General features: G+C 43.1%; 1 protein-coding gene across 1 annotated transcript in view; it reads left to right on the top strand.

The window, feature by feature from the left end:
* The window catches only part of LOC145410035 (BRCA1-associated protein), a 64,813-nt gene extending 57,675 nt beyond the window's left edge, over positions 1-7,138 (top strand). The window contains exons 13-14 of the mRNA XM_080280252.1: positions 2,494-2,607; positions 6,974-7,138. Coding sequence (XP_080136378.1) covers positions 2,494-2,607; positions 6,974-7,138 — 279 coding nt within the window. The remainder of the gene's footprint in view (positions 1-2,493; positions 2,608-6,973) is intronic.
* The last annotated feature ends 4,968 nt before the right edge of the window (positions 7,139-12,106 follow it).

Below are 12,106 nucleotides of genomic sequence, written 5' to 3'. Positions count from 1 at the left end.
TGGGACAACACACTCATATATAATCATATTTATCAGGTCATTGACTAACCTCACTCCTATATCTCCTAAGGCCTTCAACATTTCAGCAGTCAACCCAGACATACCTGCTGCCTTCCCTACCTGCATCCTGCCTATTGCCTCACTTACAGTAGCACCGTCAATCAGAGGCCAAGGGCCAAACACTGGATCTGCTGACTCCAAACCTTCCCTGTCCCAGTCAAACTTCTCATTCAACAACTGGCTATAATACTCTTTCCACATGTCCTTATTATCGTGACTGTTCACCACTACCCATCCTTCATCATTATTCACAGACTGCTCACCAATAGTATCCCAATTCTCCCTCTTCGCCTGATTTGCCACCTTAAATATCATGTTCTTCCTTTCTGCACGATTTAGGTTATGAAATAAAAGTCTCTGTGACTCAGACTTCGCCCTGCATATCTCTCTTCTAGCCCTATGCTTGGCAGCCAAGTATTCCTCTTTGTTACCACCCTTCTATTCCCAGAAAAGCCTTCTTTTCTCCTTTACTGCAGCTTCTACACTCTCATCCCACCACCAGGTTACTTTATGTCTTGGTGGGCATTTTGTCCAACCACATACTACATCAGTAACTCTCAAGAGGTTGTTCTTGAGGGCTCTGTCCAGTTCATTAACACCTCTGTCAATGGCTTCCTTTGCAGCCACCACTCTCCTCATCTCACTATAGAAAGCATCCCATACTGCTTGGTTTCCCAGCCTCCATATTTCCTCCTAGATACATAAGTCCTCTTTTCCTTCACTTGCTCTTTAAGCACCAAGTCACATATCAATATTTTGTGCTGCTGCACACACTCCTCACTTCCTATAACTTTATCATCCCTCACTAACCTCCTATCAGCCCTCCTGACCAGGAAATAATCTATCTGGCTGCTATTTCTCCCAAACTTGTACCATATGTAATCAGCCTACTCTCTTTTTTTCTAATATGTGTGTTGCACACAATCATGTTCATTGCCTCCCCAAACTCAAGTATCCTTTCCCCTTCCTCATTTCTTGTACCATATGCACACACACCATGTGCTTCTTCATATCCTCAAGCTGCTTCACCTACATGACCATTTAAGTCCTCTCCCAAAACCATTCTCTCATCATCCCCCATACCACCTACTACACGTATTAAGCCATCCCAAAATCTGTCTTTCTTTGCCTCATCCAAGCCTGCCTTTGGAGATTATGCCAATATAATTGCAAACATCATTCCACCAAACAAAATTTTCACTACTAATATCCTATCACTTACACTAGTAACGTTCGTAACATATTACACTCATTTCTCCGCAAGCAACGCACCCACACTCCCATATCCATCTCCCACCCGGCCAAAACAACTTATAGTAGCAATTCTTCCCAACAGTCTTTCTGGTTGATCCACCCCTGTACTGGACTTCCTACAAACATCTCCCATCCATCCACCTCCTACTAAGTGCCTCAACCACTTCCCCCGCTCTGCCCCTTAAACTTCCTACTTTCCAAGAACCTACTATCTTCCCCCGGGGTGATTTAATGTCCTCAGGCTTGCTTTCATCAATGCTTTGAAGCTCAATCTTGTACTTGGTCATAGTCGGTAATAATAAAGGGGGAGAGACATACCACAGCCCCCACCCACTGCATAGTCCCAGGTCCAAACAATGGATCTAGGACCCCTAGCCCACCAGCCATACCAGTGGCCTGTTGGGGGAGGGGGACTCTACAAACAATACATCATCTCAGTGATGGCCTTTGCTTCCCCAGGATGGGCTCCTGTCCTATCTAAAGCCCACTACAAAACACTGCAGACCTTACAGAAGAATATATTCATCACTTGCCACAACAGTACTCCTCATTTATATTCAGAAGCTGAAATCTTTACTGTCATGGATTATTTCGACATGAGAAGTATAAAAAACCTGTGTGGCAGCTTGTACCAACACACAACACCCTTGTCATGACATGTACAAAATAAAACTACACATATAAAATTATCCCCACACAATCATTACCAGACCCCTTCAGCATCCCTCATCGGGCATTCCTTAACAAGAGTAAACACTTATACAGTATACCTACTTCACATGCAAGACAGCACAACACCTCAATCAGAACACTGTACTACAAGCCCCCTGCTATCCAGTCCATTGAAGGTTTCATTAAATAGAGTTGGTGATGTCCACGTAGCCAGGCTTAAACGAGGACATGACCCAGGCCTCCCAGCTTAGATTTGGGTTGGGTGGAATCATAAACAACATATGCTCCAGTTCTAGACTGGACCCACATGACATGACACATATAATGGAGCACTGCACAGCACATGATATACTGTAATGCTGACAAAACATAAGCAGCACAAGGAATCAACTGTATGGAACATCCCCATAAGGGTGGTTACTTATCTGTGGTCGATGGGTCTCTTCAATCAGACAGGCCAGGGTTGAACAACAACAACAACCCACTGATAGACATTTTTGTCCCCAGCTGTCCAAAGAGCTTGAGACTGAAAAGCAGCTCAACATTTCCATGAGACAAGGCAAGCAGGAGTGGGTGACTAAAGTGGTCAACCTCCAAACCACACTGGAGCAGAAAGACAAGGTAGGCTGTGTGCAGTACATGTCACTTGCAGACCTTCTTTTGCTGTATAATCCATAATAAGTTACTGAAGAACTGTCCACTAAAGATCCAATGCTATCTTTACAGCTGAATTTCAAGTCTCCCCCAGTTTACAGCATGACTTATAAGGAAATATGATGCTTTTGAATACTTCCCTGACTTAACAAATACTGCGTGTACCATACTGGTACTGTAATATGATTTTCAGCAGGTACAGTAGTAGAATTGAGTCAGATGTAAATTTTCTAATAATTACCAATGAAGTGTAGTTGAAAAGTGAATACAAAATACAATTTTAGCAAGGACATAAATTATATAAATATGCCAGGTAAGATAAATGATATACCTGTATTGCTTTTTACATATTTTACTTTCAAACTGAATGTCATATTTGCTACTTGATTGTTATCAGTATGATAGTACTGTACTGTTTTGTATCAGTTTATGAACAGAGTGAAAATGGTGGTATAAGCGCTATACTTTTTCAGGGGTGTCTCCTATACCGTGTGGTGATTTTTTGCGCGTCTGCCAGTCTGTTTTTAGGTTATCAGACATCACTATAACTGGACAGATTGTAATTAAAATTGCCCTACAACAAGTAGATTTTAAATAACCTAGTTGTCAAACAAAAATGGATATGTTTCCATTGGGCCTAACCCTTCCAGAATAACCTGTAGTTGGGGAAAAAATACTAATCGTTTCGTTTTTAAAGGTTCCAACATGCTTGCATGTGTCGGCCTTGGTCACCTAATGGCGGCTCTCCACGCTGCACGATCCATTGCAGCCTCCCTGTTCAGTCCCTTAACCCCAAGGTCACACTTAATGACCTCATCCCATGTCTTTCTCGGTCTACCCCTCACAACCCCACCCCCAATATTAACACTTCTCACCTTCCTCACCCAATTATCATCCCCCATCTTCTCCACATGTCCAAACCACCTCAATCTACCTCTCCTCATCACAACACCAATACACTCCAGTCCCATCCTACCTCTCAACTCTTCCATTGTAAACCCAACCCCTCCAGGCCTTGGACGCAGGGACGCACTGCACATCCACCTAATCATTGTCATTTCAGTACGTCTGAGCCGGCGAATGTCTTCCTCCTTCACTGCCCAGGTCTCACTACCATACAGCATTACACTCCTAACACATGCTGCATACAAAGACCCCTTAGCACGTAGGGAGAGCCCTCTCAATGTCAGGAGAGGCAAGAGCTCCCTGAACTTCTTCCAACCACTTCTCACCCTAGCCACAGAGCTAGCTCCAGCCCCACCTCCAGCACACAACATGTCTCCCAAATAACAAAACTCTTCCACACACTCAAGAGATTCACCAGCAAGTTCAATCCTTTCACGTCTGACGATCTCCACCTGCTCACCCCGGCACGCCGTACACATAAAATCAGCATTATCTCGCAGTCTACCTCTGATACCACTACATCTCTTATGCACCCATCTATCACACACACTGCACAAGATGGTATTACTTCCCACGCCCTTGTGGCAAACTGCACATGGCCACTCTCCCTCGTCTTTGACAGTACCGCCACCAACCCTAGATATCATCACTTTTGTTTTATCTGCATTTACCCTTAAACCCTTTTGCCCCATACCATCTCTCCACTTCCTAAACCTTTCCTCCGCCTCCCTTTCATTCTCTGCAATCAACACCAAATCATCAGCATACAACAACTCCCACGGGAGTCCGTTTCTAAAGTCATGTGAAAGGGCTTCAAGTACCATGATAAACAACACGGGACTCAAGACTGACCCCTGATGCACACCAACATTCACGGAAAACTCATCACTCAAATCTCCATTCACTCTCACCTGGGTGTGAGCACCCACATACATGGCCATAACCACCCTAACCAGCCACTCCTCCAAGCCATGCTTTCTCATTGCCCACTTCACCACCTCTCTAGGGACTCTGTCAAAGGCCTTTTCCAAATCAACAAAAACAAAATAAAGATCCCTTCTCCTACCAATATATTTTTCCTGAAGCTGTCGAACAATGAATATGGCATCAGTGGTCCCCCTACCTGGCATAAACCCAAACTGCATCTCATCAATATTCACTCTTTCTCTAATCATACCTTCTAAAACTCTCTCCATTACCTTCATTATCTGATCTAAAAGCTTTATACCTCTATAATTTCCTCTTTCCAGGGCATCACCCTTCCCTTTATACACATTTACAATTACACTCTTCAGCCAATCATCTGGGACAACACACTCATAAATAATCCTGTTTATCAGGTCAGTGACTAAACTCACCCCTATATCGCCTGAGGCCTTCAACATTTCGGCAGTCAACCCAGACACACCTGCTGCCTTCCCCACCCTCATCCTGCCTATTGCCTCATTCACAGTAGCAGTATCAATCAAAGGCCAAGGGCCAGACACTGGATCTGCTGGCTCCAAACCTTCCCTGTCCCAGTCAAACTCCTCATTCAACAACCGGTTATAATGCTCTCTCCATGCATCTTTAATATCCTCACTGTTCACCACTACCCTTCCTTCATCATTCTTCACACACTGCTCACCTATGATATCCCGATTATCCCTCTTCATCTGACCTGCCACCCTAAATATATTTTTCCTTTCCCCATGATTTAGGTTATCAAGTAATTGTCTCTGTGACTCAGACTTTGCCCTGTATACCTCTCTCCTAGCCCTACGCTTGGCAGCCAAATATTCCTCTTTGCTACCACCCTTCTTCCATTCCCGGAAAAGCCTTCTTTTCTCCTTAATTGCAGCTTCTACACCCTCATCCCACCACCAAGTTACTTTATGTCTTGGTGGTCCTCTTGTCCAGCCGCATGTTACATCAGTAACTCTCAAGAAATTGTTCTTGAGGGCTCTGTACTGTTCATTAACGCCTCTGTCTACAGCTCCCTGTTCAGCCACCACTCTCCTCAACTCGCTATAGAAGGCATCCCTTACTACTTGGTTTTTCAGCTTCCATATTTTCCTCCTAGGTACATAAGTCCTCTTTTTCATCACTTGTTCTTTAAGCACCATATCACAAATCAATAGTTTGTGCTGCTGCACACACTCCTCACTTCCTATAACTTTAACATCCCTCACTAACCTCCTATCGGCCCTCCTAACCAGAAAATAATCTATCTGACTGCTATTTCCCCCAGACTCATACGTAATTAACCTACTGTCTCTTTTCCTAAAATATGTGTTGCACACAATCATGTCCATTGCCTCCCCAAACTCGAGTATCCATTCCCCTTCTGCATTCCTTAGACCATATGCACATCCCCCATGCACTCCTTCATAACCTTGTGCTGCTTCACCTACATGACCATTTAAGTCCCCTCCCAAAATCACTATCTCATCATCCCGCATACCACCCACTACACGTATTAAATCATCCCAGAATCTATTTTTCTCTGATTCATCCAATCCTGCCTGTGGAGCATATGCCGATATAATCACAGCTATTTTTCTTCCCAACAGAATTTTCACTACCAATATCCTATCGCTTACTCTCAAAACATTCATAACATATTCCACCCATTTCTCCGCAACCATCACACCAACACCTCCATATCCGTCTGTCCCCCCCTGCCAAAACAACTTATAGCAACAGTCCTTCCCAACAATCTTTCTGGCTGATCCACCCCTGTACCGGACTTCCTGCAAACATGCCACTAATGTAAAGGAATACGTTTTTCCATGGGAAAAGTTTCTTGTTTTCGACCAGTAACTGATAATTCAGGTACTGTACCATGTGGTAGGGTGTAACACATGTCATAGGTAAATACTGTATTACCATCCATCCATCCATCCATCATCCAATCCTACGTTGCCCCATGAGAAGCGTAGGAGCCCGGGGCTAAGCAAGTTGGTCCTGGCATTTAAGATGAGTGTGACCAGCCTCACTCATGCCTGAGTGGCATTATGTGAGCAGTAAACCCCAACCACCCCTTGGATATAAACTTTCACCGGCTCAATCCGATTGGAGCACCGTTATTACCCACTAAACCACCAGGCGCCAAAGTTTGGTTATATGGTTACCACCCAGCATAGTAAATGGTTTCCTGGTGTACAGGAAACCATTTGGCTTGTCACTCAGTGTAGAGTCACCCACAGGCAGAAGGAAAAGGAGAGAATGAAGGAAAGAATGACACAAGAGGGAGTGTAAAGTCACCCGCAGGCAGAAGAATGAGGAAAGAATGAAGGAAAGACAGAAGAGTATGGATGGAAAGAAGGATGGAGGAGAGGAAAGGGCAGACACCCGCAAGCAGCACTACATCAAGTGAGTGGATGGTGAATGCCCCCACCTACCACACCACATATATACTGTATATATATATATGATTGTCCCTCAGAAAATTGCAGAGCTTGAGGGTCAAGTGACAGATGTGATGGCGCACCTTGAGGCAGTGTCAGCAGTCAGCAGCAACCCAGAGCTGCAGGGCGGCCAGTTATACATCCCAGCAGACTCATCACCTACTGCCAAAATGCAAGGCGCCCGACGCAAACACCGCAAATAGGCACTTGATTTTGATAGTTCCCCCCCCCCCCTTCCCTTGAAGCATCTTGGCTTTTATCTTTGACAGGTACAATAACTCCCAATTCTCCGACATAATAGAGCCAAAGGCCTGCCAGACACTGTCCATATGCTGGATTATGCATAAGCCCCCCCCCCCTCCAGGGGCCCCTAACCTCCTAACCTTATAACACTTATCCACTGTCTAATCCTACAAAACGCTTTAAAATGTCAAAAAACAGCTAACAGATGTTCATGATGATAAAATACTGTATTGTTAGTTTCATGTTGACAGTGGGGATAATATCAAAGTCCCCCCAGCCAGGAGACCCGTTTTCTTTCACCCGGCAGTAATGATAAACACGCGCATTGTAAACACCATATCATCATTCATTATCTAATCCAGTGTTGCCCCATGAGGAGCATAAGAGCCCGGGACTAGGCAAGTTGGTTCTGACATTTAGGATGAGAATGACCAGCCTCAATCATCCCTGAGTGGCATTACATGAGCAATAAACCCCAACCACCCCTTGGATATAAGCCTACATAGGCTCAATCCGATTGGAGCACCTTAATTACCCACTAAACCACTAGGTGCCATAATTTGGTTATATGGTTACCACCCAGCGTAGTACATGGTTTCCTGGTGTACAGGAAACCATTTGGTTTGTCACCCAGTATAGAGTCACTCATAGACAGAAGGAAAGAAAGAAGAGGAAGGATGGAAAGAAGGAAGAGAGGAAGGGGCAGGCATCCAAGAGCTGCACTACATCGAGTGAGTGGATGGTGAGCACCCCCACCAACCACTAAGCCCAACCTCACAAACAAAATATTCAACACAAACATGCACAATAACACAATCAGATGGCTGGCAAACTGTTTAGCAAGCAGATGTGCACATGTAACATTTGCCAATCAAGTCATCGAACATCTGAAACTTCACAAACGGCGTCCCCCAAGGATCTGTTTTTTCCCCTACTCTAACCTATATATGCACAACATTCCCATGCTCCACACACCACAAATACACATAGCTTCTTATACAGACGACATAACACTTACATGTACACACCAAAACCCAAACACAGCCGCACACATCCTCCAACCTTACCTCAACACACTACACGAATGGTTCACCACAAACGGCCTTAAAATAGCCCCAGCCAAATCTACAGTGACTCTTCTCACAAACTGGACAGCAGAACACAGTCACATTCCACAAAACACACACACACACACACACACACACACACACAATCCTTAGTGTAACATACAGTACATCAGTGTCATTTAAACAACACATGACAAACATTAAAGATAAATTAACACCAAGACTCAATGCCTTAAAGTCACTTGCCCATACAACATTTGGACACAACAAAGAAACCACCACCACAGTATACAAACAATATATACATTCAGTGATGAATTATGCAAGCCCTGCTTGGGCTTCTCACTAAAACACACTACAACACTCTACAGACCATACAGAACAAGGCCCTAAAAATAATCACAGGCTGTACAGGTACTACACCCACAGACCACTTACACCAAGAAACCAAAGTCCTCAAGGTCAAGGATCATCTAGATACGAGAGGCACACAAATTCTCGCCACAACCTTGACAAACCCACACCATCCACTACACTACAAGGCAGCACATCCACACACACCAAGGAACATCAAAACAACACCCAGCACATGGTATCATACACAAATACTGTCATCTCTCCCCCCTCGCCCGCCTCAAACCAACTTCCAGAAGCACATCCGTACTCAAATCACTTGCCGCTCCATTCAGTCACTTAAAGACAACACACAGCTACATGCATGGCCTCCTGATATCCATCCCTCTGAATCCTATCTCCCTTGTGAGGGCAGGGTCCACCTGACCAGGCTGAGATGTAGGCATCATCCAGCACTCTTGAGTTATCAAAAGAGGGGAAGACTCCGTCACTGACGCCTGTCCAGGATGCAACACAGCACCCCATACTAAGCACATTATGGAAGACTGCATTGCACACAATCACCTGCACCAACAACACAACAAACACTCCTTGAGAGTTCTGTGGGAAAGCCTGGTCTCAGCCATGGCCTTCCTTAGGGACATGGAACTGTTCAGCCAGGCTGCCTAGGGAACAATTGCTACTACTACTACCATCAAACCCCCATCAACCACTTGTAAACACTAAATCGTCGAAAAAACTGCTAAAAGATGTTCCTAATATTGCAATACTGTATGTGCTGTGAAGTACACTGTAATTTTCTGTGCAGAAACACATTTCATGTTGATGGTGGTGATGATGATGCTAGTGATGGTGATGTAAAGATATTACTGGAGAATAATGTACAGTAATGCCCAAAATAAACAAAGCATAAAAAAACAAAAAAACATCAATTAAATGAAGTATGCTTCACTGTACTGTACCGCACTGTGTACACCATACTGTACTTTCTTTGATCCAAATTCTACCAGATGCCTCCACCACACAGAACAAAACAAAACTTATCTCATAGTAGTAAGGACAAACTTCACTTGGGAAGAAACCATTGTCTAAATGATTTTATATTTTGTGTGAACAATTCCTTTGTAGCATGATTATTTTGCTTAGTAAAATAAACACATTTTCATCAACTCTTCTTGTTTAGTAACACATATTAATTGACTTTCCTTTCCAATACACTTTCATTGGTGCCTTGGCAGAATCCAAGTCACTTGTACAGTACAGTCATGTACACTTCAGAACACTTAGTTGTACCTGCCAGAGAAGAGAGGAGGGGGGGGGGTCAGATGTACAACATATCAGAGAGCTACAGCAGCACTAGAAGGCCAGCCAGGTTTTGGAGGGAAAACCACCACAGCATTGCCATTTAAATACAATAATGTTTTGGAAGAGACACACAATGCAACGGTGGCTTGTTTATATAACGGCACCATAGCGGCAGAGGAATACAATGGAGAGTGTGAGAACATCCCCCTTCCTGCTGCCAGCCAATGAAAACTGTGCATTAGAATTCTCCCTCCCCTGCCGTAGCCAATCAAAACTCTTCTGTTTCCTACCACTGCATCTCCCCATCAATGCCCTGTGAGCTGCTAGGCCCATCAACTGTCAACCCTCCCTCCTTCTCTCACTTTCATATTAGAGTACAGTATACTGTAACCCCATTCTTTTTGTGTACTGTATATATTTTCTCTTTTAGTGGTTATGGGCTGGATGTTTAATGACAACAACTGTCTCCTGCAGGATAATAAAGTACTTTTAGCTAGGAGGAAGGGTCTTTCATACCAGATAGTGTCAGAGATTTTATGGTTAATTCAGCCATTGGCTATGCTGGATAATGTCATATGCCAGGTAGTGCCGAGACGGATAATCGGGAGTTTACTGTACATGATTTAGGTAGTATGATTGTTTTCAAGGGTAAGTGTCTGGTTAATTTTGCCTTTAATGTTGAGACAGGGTAACCTAGCCCTGGGCCCTTGTGTTCCTGATAAAGCAGTAAAGCTTTAGATGATGAATAGATCAAAGATTTTTTCTCTCTCTCAGCCTTTACACTCTATTGCAAAGCTGGCGTGGCTACAGCACAATACTGTAATTTCTTAAGCCTTGGCTCATATGGACTTATGATATACTTTAATACAAATACCTGTTTCTGACTTCTCAAACCCAGTTGATTATACCATGCATTCAAATGCTGTGTCAGTTGACATGCAGTTGAGACTCTTAGCTTGAATACTATCAATTCAAGAGTATTATGTAGGAGGTGCAAAGCTAGGTGGCTGAACATTTTATAAATCCTATGTAATTTTTTAAAGTTATTGTGTTATTTGAATCTGACTGGAAAAAAAAAAAAAAAAAAAAAAAATGGAATTTAGTAAGGGATCATATTGCACTGTATTATGCAGCATTATCCCCTCTTGTAACATAGTGATACGTTTTCATGCAAAGTTTAGGATGATATGAATCTGTCCAGTACAAGTAAGCATTAGATCTCATTTTTCTGTTTAATTACTTGTAAATATATATATAGTATAGTATGGAAATATCATTATCAAAGATGACAACATTAGATTTCAGAGTTAATCACTGCATATGATAGTGTATTTTGAAGAATGCCCTGAGCATATTGAGGATAATGGCAGTGCTTACAATGTTAAATACTAGTTATAGCTAATAGTACAGGTTGAAATCATTCACTTTCCTATTTTATTAATTGTAAATAAGTTCTGTACAGTATTTACTGTAGTTCAGAAATGTGTTCATAGTAGCTACTGGACCTGTCTTTCCCATTGTTCATAATATACCTATAAATAGAAATTTGCCAGTATTAACTGTTATCGTATAGTTTGGAATGCTAAAGTGATGTGTGGTATGGCAAGAGTAACAACCAAGAAGAAAGGTATGGCATGGTGGGATGATGAGGTTAAGAGAGCAGTGGAGGAAAAGAAGAGGAAGTGGCTAAACTGGTTACAGGACAGGGGTTCAGTTGAAATAAGAACTTATTATATTGAGAATAAGAAGCACATATAGAGACTAATGAATAGGAAAAAGGAGGTAAATGATGATCTAGGAAGAAAAATTAATGCAAGCTAAAGTACTCTGAAAATAGGAAGTTATTCTGGAAAGAGGTGCAGAAATGTAGAAGAGAAAGTGGAAATGTAGAAGAGAAAGTGGAAAGAAAGGTGATGGTGTGAAGGATGTAGGTGGTAGATTACTAACCCATGGGGATGAAGTAAGGACCAGATGGAAAGAATATTTTGAAAGCCTGATGAATGGGAATAGAGAGAGCAGAGTGGCTGTAAACATGATTGGTTTTGGGGAGGTGCCGAGAAGGAATACAATGCCAGGAGACATGACACTAGCACAGGTGAAGAGTGCTGTGAAGTGGCTAAAATATGGAAAAGCAGTTGGGGTTGATGAGGTGGGTGTATGCAGAGATGATTAAGTGTAGTGGAGAGAGTGGAATGAAGTGCT

Source organism: Coenobita brevimanus, chromosome 84 (genome assembly GCF_032717465.1).
Source record: "Coenobita brevimanus isolate Jiangsu-jjx chromosome 84, ASM3271746v2, whole genome shotgun sequence".
In the NCBI taxonomy this organism is placed as follows: domain Eukaryota; kingdom Metazoa; phylum Arthropoda; class Malacostraca; order Decapoda; family Coenobitidae; genus Coenobita; species Coenobita brevimanus.
This window is presented reverse-complemented; position numbering and strand designations above follow the sequence as displayed.